This window comes from Microcebus murinus, chromosome X, assembly GCF_040939455.1.
Source record: "Microcebus murinus isolate Inina chromosome X, M.murinus_Inina_mat1.0, whole genome shotgun sequence".
NCBI classification, from domain to species: Eukaryota; Metazoa; Chordata; class Mammalia; order Primates; family Cheirogaleidae; genus Microcebus; species Microcebus murinus.
In genome coordinates, this window is record NC_134136.1 from 49,938,748 (window position 1) to 49,963,055 (window position 24,308).

Below are 24,308 nucleotides of genomic sequence, written 5' to 3' on the forward strand. Positions count from 1 at the left end.
CAGCTTCAAAGCCAACCTTAAACTTGATGAGTAGTCAGTAGTTGCCTCTTTAAGCGAGATATTGGGGTACCTGGTACCTCAAGTTGCCAAACAATACTCTGTCACTTACTGTTGTCTACAATTTCTCCATTAGAGCTTGCCCCTTTAAGTCTTTGATTCTAATTTTAAAACATACATCCTTCATAGGGATTGTCACAGTTGAAGCTGTTATCAGTTATGGACAGTCTAGTGTAAGTAGAGTTTGATTTGGGTTGAGGGAGGATTTGTATTGTGGGAGATGAAAAAGGACAAAGAACAAAAAAATTGGGGGCATCTTCTGTTTACTGATTCCACAAATTAACCAATAACCCATCTTAATAATGTAGCTGCAAGGAAGAAAAGATTTGCAAAGGGTCAGCTATTAATTAAAGAAAAACTTAAACAAACACAATTATGAGGAATGAAGGCCACAAGGAAATCTTAATTTGCTAAGGGTAAATTAAAGTTTGAGTCTGGGTGAATATTTGTTTTTATCCTGTTCCATAAAATTCACAGACTGACATCCATATGTAAACATGGGGGGGTCTTGATCTTGCCATCTCAAGCTCCTCACATACAGAACAGTTTCTGCATTAGCATCTCAAATTTAGACAGTTATTGTATTGGCTTTGATGGAAACCAAAAGTGTTTAAATCAAGTTAAAACAAAAACAAACAACAACAAAACATAAAATGTAGATTTAAATGTGCTTTGGGAATCTTTTCATGAATTACTTTTAAAGGAAAGTATACATTGTAATATGAAAAATGTATTCATATAATATGAATAATATAGTCATATACTTTGTAATATGCATAATCATATCCTAAAGTATTAGCTCTGAGTTCAGGTTTCTTAGATATGGCAAAACATGAAATAACTAGATTGGGCTCATCATTTCTCTCTTTCTTCTGCCTCTATTTTCCCATTCTTTACTTCTATCTCAGAAACCATTTTCACTCTCTATTTCTAGATTCCTCACTCTCTTATTTTGTCACAATATGCAAGGGAAATTTATTTGAAATGCAGTGGAGACTAAAAAAGTTGCAAGAAATGGAGAGAGTGGTTTGCATAAGGTTTGGGTTTAAAGCCCAGATGAGCACTAGAATAACAGCAGAAGAGCAATTTTCATTTGCCTGTTTCTATCTCACATGATTTTTTTGATGAACAAGAATATTAATTTCATAAAAATGCTAAGCTTCTGTTCATAAAAATGTATCATAAACAGTCAAATAAACTAGATTACAGATAATAATAATATATAAAGGCTCTTATAAATCAGTAAGAAAGATATTAACATTTCTAAAAATTTGGACAAAGGAAATAAACAGGCAATACTCATAATAAAGAATAAACTTGGACAAAAATGTAAAAGTCACTAACTTTGATAATAAATAAATCCCAACAAAAAAGGGAATCCTTTATGTTCACTTATCAAATGGACAAATATATTACTCAGTGCTGGCAAGGGGGCAGAGAGACAAATACTCTCATATTCTCCTGCTGATGGGAACATAAAGTGGGACAACTTTTCTGGAGGGCAATTTGTATCGAGAGCTTTAAAAATTTCCATGAATTTTTGGCCACATATCCCTAATTTGAGGCATTTATCCTATGGAAATAATTAAAGATGTTGCATGAGTGCTATCATCATAGCATTATTCGTAATAGGGAGAAATTGGAAACAATTGAAATGTTCATATCAAAGAATGGTTAAATAAATTACAATATGTCTAAAGGATGGAATACTATGTCATATTAAAAATCATGTTTAAAAACATTTAATAAGAAAATGCTCATGATATAATGCTAAATTTTTTAAAGGCAGTTAGATATACAATCAAGCACCACATAACGATCAATCATGAACCACGTGTACAACTATGGTCCCATAAGATTATAATACCATATTTTACTGTACCCTTTGTATGCTAGATATGTTTAGATACACAAATACTTATCATCGTGTTACAATTGCTTACAGTATTCAGTACAGTAACATGCTATACAGGTTTGTAGCCTAATAGCAATACGCTAGACCATATAGCCTGGCTGTGTAGTAGGCTATACCATCTAGGTTTATGTAAATACATTCTATGATTTTGCACAATGATAAAATCACCTAATGATACATTTCTCAGAACATAACCCCATCGTTCAGGGATGCATGACTATAGTACAATAAATTTTGCTAAAATAAAAAGTGTGAAATATATTTATATAAAATAGAATATAAAGAGAGATAGAGTCACCCATACTTTTTATTTTATTTTACACTTTTTGTGTTCTCTCAAATGCCCAAAATGAGTACATATTAATTCTATACTTAGAGAGAAAAACACAGATGCTACCTCAAAGAAGAAAAACATTTGTGTAGTGCTTTGAGTACATGAGGGTCTGCTTCCCACATACTGTACTCAGTGTTCCCAGATTCCTCATCTACTGCAAGAAGAGACAATTTGTAACCCTGGCCTAAGCCCTCCCTTCTTGCTTCCGTGTCTTTGTTTGCTGATGTCTAGGTGATATATAGTCTTGAACATGCCTTCTTCACCCAGAACCTTTCTGCTGGTCATGAAGGACACCTCAGGAAATAGGCCTGCTTCCATACGCCATATTTGTGCTGGGTAGTCCTGAGAATAAGTCAGTGATTCTCAACTCTGGCTGTATGTGAGAATTCACCAGGGAGTTTAAAATAAAACAAAACAAAGTCCAGGAATCACTCTCAGATATTTTGATTCTATTGGTTCAGGGTGGGGCTTAGCTATCAATTTTTTTATAGCTCCCAAGGTGACTATGATATATAACCAACATGGAAAACCACATAGGTAGGTAAAGATACAGAAAAAGAGAACAATGCTTTCTTCAGCTGAGTTCAGTTGAGTATCATAGGTAGCATGGACACTGACCTTCTGGGGATCTTTCTCACTATTGCCTTCCCACTCTATTGGCCCCTGAGATGCCCCACAAGCTACCTACCAGCTGTTCATCTGTTAAATGCCATAAGATCATAAAGCACATCACTGACTTTCACCTTCATCATCTGAATGACCCCATAAGATGGGCAGACCCCAAAACAATGCTCAATATTTCTTTTTTGGCCGGGCACGGTGGCTCACGCCTATAATCCTAGCACTCTGGGAGGCCAAGGCGGGCGGATTGCTCGAGGTCAGGAGTTCGAATCCAGCCTGAGCAAGAGCAAGACCCTGTCTCTACTATAAACAGAAAGAAATTAATTGGCCAACTAATATATATAGAAAAAATTAGCCAGGCATGGTGGTGCATGCCTGTAGTCCCAGCTACTCGGAGGCTGAGGCAGGAGGATTGCTTGAGCCCAGGAGTTTGAGGTTGCTGTGAGCTGGGCTGATGCCATGGCACTCACTCTAGCCTGGGCAACAAAGTGAGACCCTGTCTCAAAAAAAAAAAAATTCCTTTTTTGTTTTACCTTCCAAACTCACTTGTGTTGAGGTTACTGCTAAAGTGCAACTGTGTTAGCTGAAAGGGTCATATATTAAGTCATTAGCCATTCTTATGCTGGCACCTGGGAAAGAGCAGGGTGCTGAAAGAATCAGGCATGGGACAAGGAAGTTTTGATGTGGAGAAAGAAGAAGGAAAAAGCTGGAATTGGTGGTGATAGGCCTAGTCGAGATACTGGGTAGACAGGGAACATCAGGATCTTGTGTGGCTTCAAAAAGAGAAGATAAAAGGGCACACGAAGAGTCAAGCTCTGTCCACTTCACAATGTTGCCAAAGGTAATCCTAAAATGATACCTATAAAATAAGCTGGATGTACTTGAAGGAACACTAAATTGGAAGTCAAGAGACTTGGGTACAGGGCCCAGACTAGGGTGAGGCAAGCGAGGCCGCACTTGTGCCATTCTGAGAAAATGCGTTCTTGAATTTGGTACCCTAGTTGCTTCATCTGCCTCACCTGAGCTCTGGCACTGCTTGCTTAGATTATAGTCTTGCTTCTGACTCTAGCTGTGTGATCTTGGGCAAGTCGGTTCCCCTCTCTAACCACCACTCCCAAACTGGAGAAGCTCCATTGTTATCTGTCTCAGATATTGGACTTCCATAAAAATGTCATTTGAAAAAAAGGGTTACACAGCTTAAAAATTGTATCCTACTTCTCTGAGTCACCTGTAAGAGTCCTAGCCTGTAATGCTATGATTCTGCATCTGATAATTGCAGGCAACAAGAGTTTTCATGGGCCACTTTGAGCCTCTCTATTTCAACCTGAAAATATTGAAAAGGCAGTTTCTAGAACAGGGCACTGGACAAGTATTGAATTACCCTCTGCTAATGACTAACTTGCCTCTCTGGAACATTTCCAGAGGGTCAGTAAATAAAGCCTTTCAGGGCCTTGTGGCAAACCTTCTGAGAATTTCAACCAGGCACAAATTGCTACAAATGTCAACACTTGTGAAGCCCATTCATCAATATCAGAGATTCCTCATCATTTTGGGGACTGCTAGAGACCTTGTCAGAAGTACAGATGTTGTGGCTCTGAGAAATCTGGTACAGGTTCATGAGTGACAACAGGTGGTGCGAGCCTCTGCTGGAAGATGCAAAGTAGAAGAAAATTATCGTTGATTATATTTTCCTGGGTGTCTTCATTGCAAACTTCTACATGTCAGTGTCCTATTTATTGTTCTTCTGTGTTTTCAGATCAAATACTAAATGTGTTCAGCATCGAGTGGTTTTTCATTTGTTTACACATTGAACAAAATTCTAGCCTTCTTCCCTCTGTGAAAATGATTTTGACAATTGTAGGTTTGAGATCTTTTTGTATCTGCCTCCATCCCTGTCATCAGGTCAACCTCATAGCCACAGATTGAGTCCTTTGGGAGCAGAATCTGAGCTGGAGATTCGCATGGAAGGAGTTTATTGGACAGTACTCTCATTGAGAGAGTACTTGTGGGAGGAAGAGAAGGATGTGGGTTTGGACAGAAGGAGATGGGCTGAAGTGCAGTCATAACAAAGCCTCAGACTACCCTACAGGGAGTTCTGAAGCTGGTATGACTCACTTTTAGAGTTTTTTCATTGGGGGTTAGGGGGGTTGTGCCCTTATACTCTGTGGCAATCAGTCTTTGGATGCAGGCTGCCCAAAGAAAGGGGCATAACCCTAAGCCACAACTTTCCTAGCAGCTGAAGGAGTAAGTCCTTTGGTGCTGAAGGAGGATCTAGGTGGTACAGCACAGCATCCACCACACTACGCTTTACCAAAAATGGTTTCCTTGTTTGCCAAGAGTAGCCAAACAACCAGTACAGTAGATTAAATTGGTCATAGCTGCAGCCCAGTTCTTCATCCATAATTGCCTTGCAACTCCTTGCCACTCCTTGCCACAACCTATGTTATCTTGGTTGAATGCAGAGACAATGTAACATTCATTCTTTTACTCATATGGTAACTCCCATTCTTTAAAATGAGGAAGAAAAACAAGATAGACAGCAACAGTGGTCCAGAATCAGGATGAGAGAATTTGCTGCTCAAATAAAAGTCGTTTTCAGTGTTGCAAACTTAGAGATCACACAGAGTAGATGACAATTCTGAAGCTGCCAAAACAGCAGGCTTATTTTTACAAAGCCAAGGCTTTGTTATGTACCTCGCCTCCTGCAAACATTAATGCCTGCCTTTGCTCTGCCTCCCAAGTCAAACTTTTCTCTTCTTTTCTCCCTCAAGCTCATATTTACTCTCTTTGGTCAGCTGCAATATAGAACAGGCAGACTACAATAAATTAGGTATGAAAACAAATAAAAGCTTTTCTTGTGTTGCTCAGTGACATGTACTGAACTGAGGTGACCATTACCCCCAGGGTTCTATAGTACACAGCCACACACTCAAACAGACACAGAGAAACTCTGCATGGTAAAAGACACTGCAGTGTTAAGCTACAGCACTGACTCACTCAAAAAATATGAGCAAAGCTCATAGCCCAGAAGGCCCCAGACACACCCTCATTAAAAAGCAGTGTGCTTTTTCTACTTAATTTCAGAATAGGTAATACATTCACATGATTCAAAGAACAAAAGTATAAAAAGATTTATAAAATCAGTGTTTAGTAAGAGGCCTCTCATTTGTGGCAGTAGAAGCACTCATCTGTCATCCATGTCTTTCAGGAGCTTATGCACTGAGAAGACAGCATGAGTTGTACTTTTAAATCTTTATTGTTTTTATGCTTATAGAAAATAATACCTGCTTCTTATAAAAGAGACAAATGTTACATAAATAAATGACAGTGAAAGTAGAAGTTCTTGGTAATCCCATACCTCAGAGATAACTGTACCAATTCCTTCAAATCTTTTCTATACACATAATAGAATTACACCATAAATGCTGTTTGCAGCTTTTTTTCTATTACAACCTATTACATAATATATTACATATATTGCAGAAGTCATTCCTTGTTGGTATATACAGATAGAGGTATCTTTTTAACAACAGCATAGTATTCCCCATGTATGTTCTATAATTTGTTTATCCTGTTTTATTTTGAATTTTTAAATGTTTGTGATGCAGTTCTTTAAGCCAGTTCTCCATTGCTTGTAATTAATTTACCTTGAATTTAAAACTACTCATCTCCAGAGAAATTAATGAGACGTCAGTAAAGGAAGTTTCATGGGCGGGGAGAGGATCATCCAAAAAGGTCCACAGGTAGCAGGGTATGTCCAGCAAAGGGACAGACAGGTAAGTTGCCTTGAGTAGGGAACAATGAGAGTACTGAATAAGTGGGTGAGACCATTTTCCAGATTTAAAAGAATGTGAAAATAGGACATAAGTGAGGACAGGAATGAGGTGAGGAATTAAAGAAAGGGAGATAAAAGCAGGTTAGAATGGAATGAATCTTGATACATGGATGGTGAGTTGTTACAGAGCAAAGGTTTTGTAGAAAGAACTGGCATGTTTTAGTTTAATCCAAGCTTGACAGACATTATCAACATAATTTGGCTATTTAAAAAAATATTTGCAATCCTAGACAGCTAAAATAACAACCCACATCAAAGCAAGCAATAATCCCATTGCCATCCACACTGGTCAGATCACATCTAAATTGTCAGGATCAATAAAATATTGACAAATATGCATAGGAGAGAGACAGAACAGTGAGGGGACTTGTCATCATGTCAAAAAGCAACAGATTGGGACATCTTTAACCTGAAGAAAAGAAGATTAAGAGGATACATGCCAACAGCCTTCAAAAATGTGAAGGACTGTCATATGGAAACGTTATTAAGCTTTTTCTGTGTCATCCAAAATGGTGGAACAGGACCAATAAGTAGATATTACAAGAAGATTTTTTTTTTTTTGAGACAGAGTCTCCCTTTGTTGCCCACGCTAGAGTGAGTGCCGTGGCGTCAGCCTAGCTCACAGCAATCTCAAACTCCTGGGCTCAAGCAACCCTCTTGCCTCAGCCTCCCAAGTAGCTGGGATTACAGGCATGCGCCACCATGCCTGGCTAATTTTTTCTATAAATATTAGTTGGCCAATTAATTTCTTTTCATATATATATATATATATATATATATATATATATAAAATTTTGTTTTTGAGACAGAGTCTCACTTTGTTGCTCAGGCTAGAGTGAGTGCCATGGCATCAGCCTAGCTCACAGCAACCTCAAACTCCTGGGCTCAAGCAATCCTCCTGCCTCAGCCTCCCAAGTAGCTGAGACTACAGGCATGTGCCACCATGCCCAGCTAATTTTTTGTATATATATTTTTAGTTGGCCAATTAATTTCTTTCTATTTATAGTAGAGATGGGGTCTCGCTCTTGCTCAGGCTGGTCTTGAACTCCTGACCTCGAGCAATCCGCCCGCCTCAGCCTCCCAGAGTGCTAGGATTACAGGCGTGACCCACTGCGCCTGGCCAAGAAGGAAGATTTTGACTCCTGTATTTTGCCAAAGGGACTTTTATAAAGTTTACTTCAACTATATTAAAAAACTCCCTATCTAATTTCATTAGCATTATTATTCAGTCAATACATTCTTCATAAATAGTACAGAAGTAAAATTCAACCCAGTCCTTGCTGAATTTTCATAAATTCTTGATTAGTGAGATTCAAAATAAGGAGGACTTATTGTACACCGGAAGATTTTCAAATGCTTTAATCTCTTTCTTTCTACGTTTATTTCTTAATCTCATGCCTTGGCCTACCATGTGCCCTCAACTCCCACTGAAGCAGAGAGCACATCGAAAACCCACACAAAAATGTAAATCTGAGAAATAAATATGCGTGGTTGATTTAAAAAGAGTAAGAATTAACATTTAAAGCAACGGTAATTTACTCTGATCTGTAATTTTGAGCTCCTGTGCTGAAATTGCTCATTTGGAAATTACCAAGTGCTTGGGTCTCATTTGTGATCTTCTTCCTGCATACACCCAGCACACAAAGGAATCGTAATGACCGGCTGAGTCACCGCTGTCATCTCCCTGAAGCGTGCGCTCCAAATGTCAATACCATTTTCTATGGTACAGTGAAGAAGATTCCAAACCATAACCTGCTTACAATACAGGGTGAGCCCAAGACAGCACAGAACTTGGAGTGTTCAAAAGGCAACACAATCTTCCTCCGTTCTCTACTCCTTCAGTGGTCAAATTGTTATGCCACAGATCACTTTGGCCTTGCAAATCATCCCTATCACCCATTTCCATTGGTCATTACTTGAATGTAAATGAAAAACCATTTAAATTTATGAGAAGGGAGCTGCTTTTGAAATTATCCCAATAAAATGATGTCTATACATGATGAAATTATATTCAGAAATGGATTCCTACCAGAAGCAAAACTGTAGACATGATATGCTATTAGACACATGAATGAATACCAGTACCTAGAAAACCCTTGTGCTATTCTTATGGTATACTGCTCTTCCCAACTTCTCAAACCCTAAGTCCAGAAAGCTTACCCAAAACTCAAGCATCAGATCTTTTCTCACTTTCTCATTCAGCATAGATCCAGGGTGTAAGTAGCTAATAATTGTCTGATGTAAATTAGCTTAAAAAGGAACCAGGAATTCCTGGTAAATTTAATTGAGAAAGGGGAAGAACTCATGAAGACTTAATATGATTGAACTTTTTCATAATGCTATGATCAAGGAACAAGTATGATATCTTTCTTATAGACTGTCTTTGTAAGTTTTCCTAAAGTTGTTTTACTTGGGAGACATAATTTACCTTGTTGGATCATCATATCCATGTAAAGAGCAGCCATAGTAGAATGAGGTTCTATCTCTGCTAATGTTATTTCTAGTTCTGCAGAGTGCCTATGTGGAAGATGAAAGAATTTAGCTTCAATGCAATAGGAAAAAATGCAGCCAGATATGGGAAGTTCTTGGCATTCGTTCCATAGATATTTTGATAATGCATGTCAATAAAACCAATTAAGTACTATAATTCAGCTGCGATTTCTTAAGTAAAGGCTTGGTGCCTGGTGCCACAGGTTGTAGAATCTTCTTTCCTTTAGAACAAAATTTAGGTGCCAGCTGTCTGGAAGGTTAAGAATGAGGTTATGAGTAAGCCTGCTCTCCAGAAAGTATAAGGTTCAAAGGGACTCAATGGACTGTGAATAAAAACTCAGCAGAATCTTTCATACCTACAGAAATAGTTTTGAAAGAAAAAGAAATCATTATAGCTGTTTTTCCTTCCTGCAGGATTTTCCATCCTCCAAGCGATTATGGAAGCAGCAGTGCAAAACAACTGGCAAGTGACAGCAAGGTCTGTGGGAAACATAAAAGATGTCCAAGAATTCAGGCGCATCATTGAAGAAATGGACAGAAGGCAGGAAAAGCGATATTTGATTGACTGCGAAGTCGAAAGGATTAACACAATTTTGGAACAGGTATGTTTGAAATTTATTTTACCCCCAGCCAACATGTTAAATTATCAACCTGAGGCAGTTCCCATATCTGTTAATAAATTAAGAAACCAACAGTTTTTGATAGTCTCTCTAATCCTTTTTTCCTCCCTGGTGGCTGCAAGAAAAAAAAGAAAAGAAAAGAAAATCTAAGCTGTTGAAAATTGCATAGTGTGATTAATCTGGAAGTCGCTGCAATTTAATGCTACCTGTCAGATAAACACACCTCTGTTTCATAGATAGCTGACTATTTCAAAGTAATCCCCTTCCTTTCCTGTACTTTCTTCCCAACAGGGAACAAATATGCATAGGGATTAGGCAGGGCAGAAGGGTAGGGTTTTTGTTTCAGGAGACTCATTGTTGGAATATGTCCTATTTTCAAACCCTCAGACCCTTGTAAAGATCACCATCCATTCTTGATAGGCAGAGTGTCAGGGCAGTACACACCAAGTTTGAATTTGACTATATTTTTGCAGATTATCTTTCTGGTTCCCTGGTTCCATAAAGAGGGGGAGAGAGGGAGGGAGGGAGGCAGGGGATGGGAGAGAGAGAGAGGGAGAAACTTAAGACTATTTTTAAAATAAGATGGCATATGAGAAAAAATGTTCCTGGTTTTAAAGATGTGAATAAGTGAAAAAGAATAAGACTAGGGGAAAAAATATAATTCAGTGGGCCAAAATGTATTCATTATTTAGCTCGTATATTTAAATTTAAGACTAAAAAATATTAGAAGAAATGTTTCACCCTAAGCCATATAGATGCTCTGTTTGGGGTAGAGTCAAACTGAAATGTGGTGAAAGTTTATTATTTTCCTTAGAAGTTTCAATTTGCCAGTTAATAACAAAGTACTCATGCTGCCATAAACAAAACTGTATGGGAAACATTTCCATTCTAATTGGATCCCAGAGTACCTGTGGCCAAAATAGCTTTAGAGATTGAAATTATATTGAGCAGCCATTGCCTGGGAGGGCTGTTTTATAGCAAATTAAATATTAATAATTTGTCAGCTATGCCCCCATAAAAAGAGAATGCCAAAAAATAGATGAGAAAAGGGAAGTTAGGGAAGGGGGAAAGGAGGGTGGGAAGGAAGGAAGGAAGGGAAATTGCTGACTCTGCAGCGTAGAAATACAAAGCTGCTCACTTGTTAAGAACAGCATCACCTTTGGTGATTGATACCTCACAGAAAATCTGGAGCACTAGCCTGGTTAAATCAAGTTTCCCAACTACCATCATTCTCTTGAGCTATACAAATGATCTACCTGCCCCTTCCCCCCACTCACAAAAAAACTTCCTTTGATTTTCTTAGATCTTGAAAGTGAAGAATCAGGTCAGTGATGTTGGTGTATGTACTACATGCCCTCTAAAATTTTATACCAAAATAGCCTTTTAGTGGGTGACCTACTTAATAGCCCAAAGCAGAGGAACATCCTCCTTGTCATACTTTGTTTTCTTTCTTTTTTATGAGTGACTTTGGCTTCTTGGATATCTTGTATTCTGTTAAGTCTTTTGGATTTCATAGAACCTTATATGGGTCTGAGATTTTTCAGCATTGTGTGATAGAAAAAATGGTGGGTAGAGCTCCGAATTCTATACAGCTGTGGGATCTTGGGCATTTAAATATCTATGCCTCAGTTTTCTTATCTACATAATAGAGAAAATAAAATGTGCTCTACCTCACATGGTTGGTATAATTGCTTTGAAAGGCATAAAATGCAGTAGAAAAAGTAATCATTATTACTAGACACTTTCAGGAAAACTAAACTAGCATTCTTCAAAAACTCTCTTCTTTCTTTTCATGTCTGTCTTCTTTATCTTCCTTTCTTCTATATGCACATTCACAGTATGCTTCAAAATACTTTCTACACATTTTTTAAGAAAACATTTTTTAAAGAAAAGTTTTAGCAACATCTAGGTAAGAATAAAGAGTTAATTTCATTTACTTTTTCCCTCTTTCAATAAATTGTCATAAAACTAACTCATGACTACTTAAATCAACTGATGACTGCTTTTCCTACTATTTAAGGTGTTCCTACTAGGTTATAAGTTCTATGAGGTAGGGACCAGGTTTATCCTGTTCACTGTTATATTAATATTTCAGGTGTCCAACAGAGCGCCTGGCATATAGTGTTAGATGGATGGATAATGAACAAGCACATTTCAGTACGTTCCACTGCAATTTTGCTTTGTTTTCATCCAGAGGCAAAAGAGTGCCTGCAGCTACATGAGATGGGATTATGATTAAACTACACATTTTCCCAAAGGTTTAAGATGGTGACTCTCTGCTTAAGCCTATTCCAATGATACCGTGAATTTGCCATAATTTATTTCTACATATAAAAACAAATTTCTCATTAAACAAATTATTTAAATTTGTTTCCCAATATTTTCTTTTAGTAATTTCATAGTTTCAGGTCTTAGATTTAAGTCTTTAATCCATTTTGATTTGATTTTTGCATATGGCAAGAGATAAGGATTTAGTTTCATTCTTCTGCATATGGATATTGATATCCAGTTTTCCCAGCACCATTTATTGAAAAGACTGTATTTTCCCCACTGTATGTTCTTGGCACCTTTGTCAAAGATAAGTTCATGTGTGGATTAAGGATACTTAATAGGAAAAAACTAACTACTCAATAGGAAAAAATTTAATAATCCAATTAAAAATGGGCAAAGGACCTGAATAGACATTTCTCAAAAGAAGACATACAAATGGCCAATAGGCATATGAAAAAATGCTCAAAATCATTAGTCATCAAAGAAATGCAAATCAAAACTACAATGAAATATCATCTTGCCCCAGTTAAAATGGCTTTTATTCAAAAAGACAGGCAATAATGAATGCTGCTGAGTATGTGCAGAAAGGGGAGCCCTCATACACTGTTGGTGGGTATGTAAATTAGTGCAACTGCTATGGAAAACAGTATGGAGGTTCCTGAAAAAACTAAAAATAGAACTAACATATGACCCAGCAATCCCACTCCTAGGTACATATACAAAAGAAGGGAAATCAGTATATTGAAAAGATATCTGCACTCCCATGTTTATTGCAGCACTATGCACAATAGCCAAGATTTGGAATCAACCTAAATGTCCATCAATGGATGAATGAATAAAGAAATTGTGGTACTTATACACAATGGAATATTATATAGCCATAAAAAGAATGAAATCCTGCCATTTGCAACAACATGGATGGAACTGGAGGACATTATGTTAAGTGAAATAAGCCAAGCACAGAAAGACAAATCTCATATGGTCTCACTCATATGTGGGAGGTAAATATTAAAAATAATTGATCTCATGAAGGCAGAGAGTAGAATGATGGTTGCCAGAGGCTGTGAAGGGTAGCGGAGAGGAGGATATAAAATGGGGATGGTTAATGGATGCAAAAATACAGTTATATAGTTAGAATGAACAATATTCAATAGCATACCAAAATGATTATAAACAACAATAAGTTATAATATACTTTAAAATAACTAAAAGAGTGGAATTTGAATATTCTTAACACAAAGAAATGATAAATGCCCGAGGTGATGGATATCCCAATTATCCTGATTTGATTAATTCACATTGTATGCCTGTATCAAAACATCACATGTACCTTATAAATACATACAACTATTATGTATCCATAACAGTTAAAAATTTAAAAAAAAAACAATTAGTTGCTAAGCTTAAAAAAATTAACATAGAAAAGGGCAGAGCTAGAGACAGATGAAACCATGAAGGATTGTTGGAGCTCATAAAGAATATTTAGAAATATTTAGATCCTGAGAGAGCACTTTCTATAAAAAGGTTTAGGTGTATTAGGGTGAATGAACCATTGGCCTGACCCAGTATAGCATTCCTATTACTATATTGTGCTCATGAGGTTCTCCTCACTGTTGGACAACTGCCTCAATCCAATGGCCAATCTAAACATTAATTTTTAAAAAGACTGCCTCTTAGAAAGTTACCTATTCATAACTGAATAGATCCTCCACCCCATTAGTATATACCTATGGATTGCTTTAAACATCAGGCACCATAAAATGACATGGTTTTGTTGGACCTTTAGTGTCCATTCAGAGAGGTAGCATAATATAGCATTTAGAGCGTGGACTCTGGAGCAGGTCTGCATGGATTCTGTCATTTACTAGCTATGTGACCTGGAGCAAATTACTTAATTCTCTGTGCCTACATTTCCTCATAGTAAAATGAGAATAACTATACCTTGATGAGTTGATCTTTGCAAAGCATTTAGAAAGGTGCCTAACACATATTGTTTGTATAGTGCTTTGATGCCAAAACAAAATGTTTTCACACAGATTATCTCTTTTGAGCCTCACTGTGGGAGCCAGGCAGGGCAGATGTGTTTATCTCAAATTTACAGATGATAAACTGAGGCTCAGAGACATTTAAATGACTTGTCTAAGTGTAGCTCTCTGCTTAATCCTAGTGAGCGGCAGAGCAAGGACAAAACTCCAATCTTCTGACTCCTCGTCCAGTGCTCTTGCCCCTACAGTGCACCACCTCCCTTTATTTCTAAGTCATTCATTAAATAAATATTTAGCCAATGCCAAATTCTGGATTTGGCCTGCTCATCAAGTTACATTTTAAAACAGTTGTGAAGCAATTAGAGATGATTCAAAGAAGAGCAGCAAAAAATGATTAAAGCATTAGAAAATAGGGCCTGCGAGGAAAGGCTAAATGAGTTGGGGTTGTTTAGCATGGTGAAAGAGAGCCAGGAGGCAGTTTAATCACCACTCTCAAGTATACAGTGTTATCATAAAGAGGGCACTGACCAACTGTTCTGCATGCCTAAGGACAGTATCAGAGCAAATGAGCTTAACTAGACTAGAGAGAGAGTCAGCATGAGAAAGGACTCCTTATAAAGGAGAGAGGACACTGGAAGAAAGCAAAATCTTACCAGTACAGCCTATAGGAGTGTGCGGCCATACTCAGTTAGTGAAGGTTAGATCTGGAATATTTTTAAGATTGTTTTCAAGAATAACAAGCACTCCAAGTTAATCCTGTGTGTTCACAAATAAAGATCTTTATAGAAGACTTATTTTCATTAACAGATAAGGGTATTTCCTAACTTATCTATCCAATAGATATCTAAAAGGCTATCCCCTTAAAAAGATTTACATATTCCCCATCCTTCCGTCTTTACCATGTTTTAATTTTTTCCATAGATAATTCTAAGGTAAATTTTAGCAAATCCTCTGCCTAAATTATAGCATGTGCTAACTTAGTGGGGGGCAAAACAATGTTTCAATGTTCTACTCAGGAAAATGGTAGAACATATGATTTCCCCTAGAGATATTCCAGGCTCAAATCACCTCATCATGGATGATGTGAAAGTAGTGCTTCTTAAGGACAGAGGCCTGAAGTAGGTCAATCCCTGAGGTCCCTTTCATTTCAGAAACCCTGGCTGTCACTTCAAAGACAGTGGTTTTAAAAAAATGAAACACCAAGTTAGTAAGTCAGGTTTCAAAAGATAACAATTTAGGCAAGATGAACAACATTAGGGGCCCTTCTAAAGCATGAGGCTGTAACACAAAGGAGATGGTGCTCACACTCCAAATTATGTCTAGCAATTGTGGTCACTAGAGTGCTTGCTGTTGCCTACAGCTAGACCCAGGACAAGTGAAGCAAAATGTTTCAGCTACATGCCTGCTCCCTGGCTCATCCTCACTCAGCAGGTAGTGGTACTGTCCAGTTCCTCTCCCTTTTGTTGATCTTCTTTTATCCCAATCCTTACCCTTAATGTTCCTTATAGGATATTTAGCTGACTTACGAGTCCATAAGACAGTTTGAGTTAGCATCCCTTCTTTTTGGAGTATTTTGTTTGTGGTATAGTTGAGTAAACACAAGTTTGGGATTCAAATAGACATGACTTCAAATCCTAGCTCCTTCACTTCTCTGTAGTGTGACATCAGGAAAAGTAACAATTTCTTTGGGACTCAATTTTCTCAGCTGAAAAGACTTTTCCACTACCCTCCTTTCATGGTTGTTGTGAGGATCAAATAATAGGTAGACAGTACCTGGTACAGTGCTTGGCGTCAAGTAGAGACTCAATAACGGATAACCATAGGTATTTGCTCTTAGGTGGTGAGTTTCTTTCTGTGCCTATGAAAATAAGTTCTTTAAGAACTGCTGCTGAACAACAGTGTCCTCATGGCTTTTCCAAGATATCAGTTCAATCTAAGGTCATACCACGAGAGCAAAGTCTGAGACTTGGGCTATGTCCAGGTCTCACTAATACAAGTTTAGCATGTTAGAAGACCTCTGTTTTTTTCTCTGATATAACATTGGGTAACACATGTTGATCGATAAGTTGAGGACTAACTAGATGTTTCAGCATCATGTAAAATAATTAAAGGCACTAAAACCTTGAACCACATATGCTAACTGGGCATTTTAATAACAAATAGGTATGTATTAAGTGCTTACTAGGTTCCAGAGACTATGTTAAGCAACATACGTATATGTATTCATATTTGTGTTCATATATCTCCTGTGAGTTAATCCTGTAGGCTACATGGAAATATTATCTGCATTTTACAGATGAAGAAATTGAAACTTAGAGGTGGTACAGCTAATAATTGGTGAAGCTGGAATTTGAACCTAGGGAGTCTGCTTCCAGATACCATTAGTCACTGTGCTAGTTGGCTTTGCATCTCTGACTGAATTTTTGAGTCGGAGCAGATTCAACCAGACTGTATAAGAGTTAAGCATCCTGATGACGCTTGAGTGGCTTTGTCTATGCCACAAGCATTTCACAGATATTTTCTCCACTTCATGAGGAGCCATATCCCATTAACACATAGAATTAAAAATATGCCCGTTAACACCTACCCTTTGGTGAAGAGCTCATTTATGACAAACAGGTTTATTTACTTATGGTGCCCAAACAACCTAACTATGGAATGGGCCCCACAAGAATAGAAATATACTATGAGGGGTACTTTCTCGGAGTGACATATATTAATTAATACTTACAACTAGCATCCTATCTGCGTGCATTTTTTTCTCAAGTAAAGAGCCACAATCTCCATTGTTTTACTGTTCTAGGTGTTGCTCATTTCCACTTCCTCTAGCTAGGGAGTAACCTGAATGTAACTATCAAAGCTGGGCAGGTACACCTCCTCTTCTCCCAATTAACACCCAGAAAACCAAGTATAAAATGGGACTGTTTGTAGGGAAGCATAAATACTCATGGAATAAGAACTTGGGGTGGGTGCTGAGTTTTTTGGGGCCACTAGACTTCAGCAGCAGTACTCCAAGGGGCATACTCCTTCCTCCCACCCAGCATCACCCGTAGACCCAGGTGAGAGGGGCCACTGCCTTGAGCTCTGTGCTTGAGAGGACTTCTTATACCACAAATAGGGAAACTCAAAGACTTTTTTTTCTTTCTGGTCTTGAGTGGTTTTCAAAAGGTTAGTAGCCAGCTGAGCATGAGGGAGGAAACACAGAGGGACATGAAAGTGAAACTGGATGTCACAGAGCAGAGCACACAAGCACAGGGCGGGGGGGGGGGGGCAGTGGTCAGGGTAGGGGCAGTGGAGAAAATGACAACTTGTGCCATAGAGAACAAGAGAAAAGACCCCCTGAATCACTCAGAGTAGAGAGTCTTGGCAGATAAGTTTCTCCAGATAGCTGCACTCACTCCCTCTGTGATACTTGAATGGTGTAGCTTTGGAAGGCACGTAGAATTGCCAGGCAAGCCCAAGTCAGAAAAGTGAGCTATAGGAGAGGGGAACTTACTATCTATGGCTTCTAGGAGAACTTGGCAGGTCCACCCCATCCCAGAGGGTCCAGTCACCACCCAGGAGGTCTGAGGCCTAGGCCTAGCTTCCACCCTGCCCTGCTCCAGCAGATTCATATGCCCCACAGATAGTAGGGCTGGCCTTGGGAGGACCCTGAGTCCTTTAGCTTTTAGGTCTTTTTCAGAAGTGCATTTCAAGGCCCTGGGTGTATACACAGGCCAGGCCAAGGCATTCCTTGTTTTAAGACTTTTTAACATTTAGATATGTGGTATGTGATCCTCCATTTGTATTCTTGTCATAGGCCCCAAAAATGTTAGGGATGAGCCTGTACTCCTATTCATCCATATCTCTCATGGGCTAAAAACATAAATGTCCCTTTCAAAATGTCCAGTATATTTCTAGATAGTAGGTTTTTCTGAACTTTTTAGTCTCATCCAATGTAAATGCAGCTCTTCCAATCGTCTACCATGATATTGGCTTAGCAAGGCGGGGTTGAGAAGGGTACTTTTCATTGTAGTAGAATCTTTTCCTGACTACTTTAAATGCTATGCAAAGTATTAATCAAGTATCTGGTGGAACAGGGATAGAGAGTGATGCTTCCACCACTGTTTTGGAACATCTTATCCTACTTCTCCTATCTCTCAGGAGTGGGTACAGGCTGTGCTTGGAAACCTTCCTGATACCCTCATATCTTTTGCTTTATTTCATATATATTTCCTTTTGCCCTACTCAAAGTCTGAAAAAGAAGACGGTTGGGGGCATGGTTTAAATAAATTATAGGTCTGGAGGAAAAGGGATAGGGAAGTGAATTACTCAAGTTTTTCTTCCTCCTTTCAACGCCTGATGCAACAACTTACCCTGAAGCACTATGTCTGGTCAAATTCTTTTCAACACTAGAGTTTGTCTAGGAAAGATTCTCTATACTTAGAATTCCAAAGTTCTTCTAGAGACCTGCTTTCAGAGAGGCATGTTATAAGCTGAAAGTTAAACATTCTTCCACGACCATATAGGAGTGGTTCTGTATTTCACACTTAGATCTGTGTCCTGCATGACATTAAAATTATATGGTGGGCTGGGTACTAGATAAGAGACAATACAGCTACACTGGAGCTATATTGAATCAAAGCAGGATGCCATTTATTTACTAGTCTGTGTCTACTGATGGGCCAGGTGAGAAATCTTCCTGAATCTTCAATAGGCAAAGACAGGTAAAAAATTTGACAGATATTATTACCTGGATTTCAAAGGGCAATCTGAGGCCATGCCTCCATGACAGAATCAAGAGCTGTACAGAAGGAGACCTCTTGGAGTGGATGAGTCATTGCTTAGCTAGCTAAGAAATCATTGCATATTCAGGAGGCAAGTCATGAAGAAGAAGAAAGGCAAATGGAATCAGACTTCTAGAATGGGCATTGTAATTTACATAAAAAATGTCCCAGACAAAGGCCAGCCATCTGTTCTGAGGTTAAGCATCATACAAGGGCTTATGTTCAGAGTACTATACTAGGCACTATTGGGAGAAATAAAACTTATGTCTTTTAAAAAAATGTTTTAATAGCACTTAGCAATATGAGTCAAGTTAGAGAGCAGCATCTTGACAAATGCAAAATAATATAACAAAGGCTAGGTATGTAAGTGCTGGTAGAATAAAAGGAATTAGAAAATCCTGGAGCTTATTTTTGTACATGATTAATCATAAAATGTAAAGTCAGACTGTTTCTAGTACCTGTAATGTTTCTCCATCCTCTTCTTCCAGGTGTATGTTAAGGCTCATACATAAAAGAAGAGACCCCATTCCTTTTTGCTTTCCCTGCTCCTCAATCTCCTAATGGGCAAGTTTCCAGATGTAGGCCAATGCATTGCCAAACATACCAATTGGCCTTCCTTCATTTCTTAGGGTATCTTACTAGGTTGTTCCCTTTCTTTCTCCACCTCCAACCATTCCAGGCTTCTCTCTATAAATTGGCTGCTTTATTCTTCCTTTTCAGGGCCCCTTTTTGTTACCTAGGCAATCATGGTGCCCATTGGTCTTTGTTTCTTAACCTAATGACATGGTGATTTGATGCTGTTACTTAGCATTTATTGGACTGCTTAAATAAATATTTTGAAGCAAAAATGCACCCTAGAACTACAGAACAGTGTCCCATAAGGAAAACCTATGGCTTAATTTCTTAAAGATACTTATTGCAAACACGGTTTCTCCTAAATCCAACGTAATGTCCTCCAGGCCCTAAGTGAGTGAGACTCTGTACTTACAGAAAAGCCTTTAACATGTTAGGTGACTTTAACATTCACTGGGAGACTTAAATAACCTTTTTCCCTAAAATGCAAAGATATTTATCCTATGAGTAAGTAACAGACATCAGTATTCTATATGAAGGAATTTTATCTTTGGCTTATTAAAAATATGGCCTGATTCTCTGGTCATACTTCTCACTAGACTGGCTAGACTGGCTTTGTGACTATTTAGAAGCAAATCCCCTCTGGGAAAATAAAGAAAAAAAAACTCATTCAAGATCACTACTTTGAAACAGCAAGACTTTTGTTTATTTCAGATTTTAGAAGCTTTAGTTTCAAAAAGGAAATGTTTGTACTCAACCAAGAGTTCCCTCCCCCTATTTTTAAAATTTAATGCCTCATTATTTGCTTGACTATTTCCTGTGAGGTTTGAGGGTTTTATTTTAAAAATCAACACAAATTCAAATTAATTTTCATTAGGGAACTTCATGAGAGTCCTTGGGATGAATGAAGACACCCTGGGGTTTTATAAAGCATAGTACAGAAGCCTTGAGGCAGGAGACCTGAGTTCTAGCCACAAGCTGTATGACTTCAAAAAGTTAATCTCTCTGCATCTCCATTTCCTAAACCATAAAATGAATGTGTTCAATTTGATGGTCTTTTCCAGTTCCAACAGTCTATGATGCCTAGAGCTGTGAAAAACAAGGTAGGAAATTCAAGTCAAGAAATATTAATTGAGTCCCAACCCATTTTGCTATACCCAGTGCGAGATATGGTGAGATATGGTGAGGAGAAAAGGACATGTCTTCCCTGCTGAAGAAGCTTGCCATCTAGTAGGGAGATAAAGCAATGCAATAATTCTAGAAGGCAGAATATGATAAGTATCTAAAAATGTATGAATCAACTTTCCTGCTTTCTCAGATTGCCAGACTACTGACCATCACTGAATGTTTCTTAGCTAACTGAGACTTTTGCAAACCTCAGCATCAGTAAGCTTTGCTGAGACTTGGAGACAGAGATGATGGGGAGATTGAGATAATATGCCCTAAAGCCAGGACACAGCCTGGAAATTTATAATTTACTTCTGTCCTTAGAGCACAGAACAACAAATGTCTCCATTAATAGGAGTCTGTGGTTGATTAAAGCTGTGCCATATATGTATATAAGTAAATATCACATCAGTCCTTCTGGAAAATACCTGGGGAAAATTCCTGTTAATTAAGGGCTTCTAGCAGTTGAAGTCTGATTAACTGAGATTTGTTTGTTCATCACAAGCCTATCATAAGTTTCTCATTATAGCTATGTCCACTATTATACTCCTGTTCAGATCCAACATATAGTAGATTGCAGTCAGGATTTACTAAGTCATGACCTTCTCTCCTACTCATTAACACCAGCATTTTAGGATTAAGGCTGGTATCTTATTCCAAAATTATAAAAATGTGAACCAGTTCAAATGGAACAATAAAACTGATGCAAATATCCCCTTTGTTTTGAGTTAATCCCATCCCTTAAATCAAGTGAGATCTCAGATCTGTTCTTTAAAGAATGGAAAGAGGCCTTTTTGTTATGATGGGGGTTCTGTTTGTCATCTATGTATCTGGCCCTTGCTCTGTGAACCTATCTTGTCCTTCCTCAATATACTTTGTTTCATGCTTGAAAAAATGGATAAAAAGGAAATATTAACCATTTGTAGCTATTTTATCCCCCCATAGGCAATGAATAAGTTTCAGTTGGCATGGGAAGAAGCACCCTTATACCTCTTACTTTGTATGGTTTATACTGCAAACACCCCAGTTAAGCCTCTGCAGGCACTGAGAGATTGACAAAGTCCTATGGGTTAGAAATACTGGCTTGTAAACATTAATGAATGTTTTAAAATTATCATCCAGCTTTATTAGGAAATTTCTCCATATTAAGAGCAACAAAAATATAGCAATTAGAAGGTTCATCACACAGCTGCTTGATTACAGGACTCCTGTCCTAGATTCTAACAGATGCTGTAACAAACAGTTTCATGAGAGCTGCAAGAACCAGTTTACAACAGCAACAAAAAGCCTGGTTACCGTTCAAGCTCACATTGCCACAGCACCCTTATGTTTAAAATAATCTAGACCCTGGGCTCTCCTACAGAGAGGCACCAAGCAGATACAGAATAGGAACAGTAACAAAAAATAAAATAAAATGTGAAAACTCAAGTTGTTTATTACACTAACACTGAAGGCAAAAGCCATTGATTGATCCATGTGAAGGTCTGCATTTTGATGTGAATGAATGTGGGAAACAGCCCTGGACCAGTTTGGTATCATTGTTGCCAACCAACCACGTGGCCCTTACAGTCAAATTAATCCCATCCTTTTTGGGACAGGCTTCCTTCAGTCAGGATTTGATAGGGTCATACTGTTTCTGCCCAAAGGTTATGGCAGATTGACCAGTGGGGGACACCAGGACTTGAACCAGAGCTAGGGCTTGGGGAGATTGGTGACAATTAGTATCATGTCACTACGGTAGAGCTAAAGTAGAAGAGATTCATAGCCAGACACTACTATCTCCAACCTTTTAAAAAAAAAAAATATATATATATATATATATATAGCTACCAAATGGCCTCCCAAATATATACATATCACCACCACCCTACCCTGAAAGAAAAGAGTAACTGATCAAATATCTTCTGAAGGAATCGAGCATTAGGCCAAAGACTAGAAATCTGGCTGAGTTCTAGATCAAGGTCATTGTGTGACCTTGCACAGCCACCTCACCTTTCATCTCTTAGGAACTTCAGCCATAAAATATAAAAATCCTTCCCTGCCTTGCAGGGATGACGTTAGGATGAATCAGGCAATTTCTCTAAGGTATTCTCAGAGAGGGCAAGTCCATGAATACAAGGCATTATAATTAGAATCACTGCACCTCATTTCTTAAGGGGGAGAAAATGAATAAGGAAAGGTACGTGTGTGGTCACTGAGCCTGAGAACTCACAAAGATTTTAAGCTCCTTCTATCATCAGAGGCAGGTCTCAGGAGAGGGAAACTGACCTGGTGGAGTCAGAAAAAAGCTCAGTGAAGCTCCTTTGCCCAGCCTGTAAAAGTGGTTAGGACATGTTTCCAGGACATTAGAAGCCTTTCTGTTTGTCTTTGACAGTATGATGTTACTTTACTTACGATCATCATAAAGGTTTAGATTTGTGAGTGCCAAGAGAATGGCAAGCGCTTTGATTATGGTTTTGGAGGACAAACAAGTCTTGCCCATCACAGTGAGATTAACTGGTCGTTAAAAAGGGTAGTGTATTCAAACTTAAGTGGTTTAACTGAAATTGTTTTCATGCCTTTGTCTCTATACCAGAAATCCTAGTCTAGATATAACTGGATTATTATTGAGGACAGGGGAAGGAAGGGGAAGTCTCTTTCAGGGTTCAATGTTGGCAGAAAATGTGCCCACCCATCTTAAGAATGGGGAACACAAAAAAGGGATAACTAGGTGAACTGATTTGCAAATCAGAACCTGGAGATCCTGTTATTTAAAAGACACATACACTTGCTGAGGTAAATAAGAGAGAAGAACCAAAATAGAGCGTGACCTCAGTAATACTGTGTCTTGGATTAAGAGATAAGGCTCCAGGGACATTGAAGCAGTGGACAAGGCAGTCAAAGTGGGTACTATGGAAAGCTGCTTAATGGCCACTTTTAAGTGCCTTGCCATCACTGCTACCTCTTCAACAGCTCTGAGAGTCCTTTTCACTTCTCTTGACCTATTTCAAACTACTGCCTGTGCTTAACTTGAGAATCTCCTCAATAAATTGCTCCTCCTCCCTGTTCCTTGGCCAATATAAAATCAATTATTGCTTGACAGACTGCTTGATTGCAGTTTTCTCAAAGGCACAAAGGAAAGAAATACACCTCATTTTTATGCACATTAACTTAATTTTAGTCTTACCCACTCAAGCACAGCACAATCCTTCAAACTCTGACCCAAGCCCCCTCACCCTTTGGTGTCCATGGCAACCACCACCAAGCCACTCAGAGAGAATTGCAAGAAGTGACAGGAAAGTGCATCTCCTAACAGAGCCATTAGCTCTTCTGCATTAGCCACATCAATAACAGGTGGCAGCAGGCCCATCCCTGAATCTTCAGGCATTTCCTTTCATCAGGGAGGAGTTGTTCATGTCTCTTTCCCAGGGAGAGAGAGTTGGGTGTGGCTACTTCTCATACTCAACCTGTTGAAGATAAAGCACTAAGTGTACATTATTAGAACTAAGTAAGAGGACAGTTTTCTCTTAAGAAAACTTCCCAATAGTATGCTTTCCCAGTGACTCTGTCAACTGCAGCCTCCACCACGCCTTGCTTACTAAACCACAGCCAGTGATCTTGAACCCTCCAAAAAACAATACACATGAAATCCTAGCCACTTTCTTTTGTGGTTCTTACCACTCAATGACCTGCGA

The 24,308-nt window shown here is 38.4% G+C and overlaps 1 protein-coding gene across 2 annotated transcripts in view; it reads left to right on the top strand.

Moving 5' to 3' along the window:
* Positions 1–24,308, top strand: part of GRIA3 (glutamate ionotropic receptor AMPA type subunit 3) — a 300,360-nt gene that overhangs the window by 124,852 nt on the left and 151,200 nt on the right. For both annotated transcript variants that reach the window (XM_012745625.3, XM_012745624.3), the window contains exon 4: positions 9,667–9,854. In XM_012745625.3, coding sequence (XP_012601079.1) covers positions 9,667–9,854 — 188 coding nt within the window. The remainder of the gene's footprint in view (positions 1–9,666; positions 9,855–24,308) is intronic.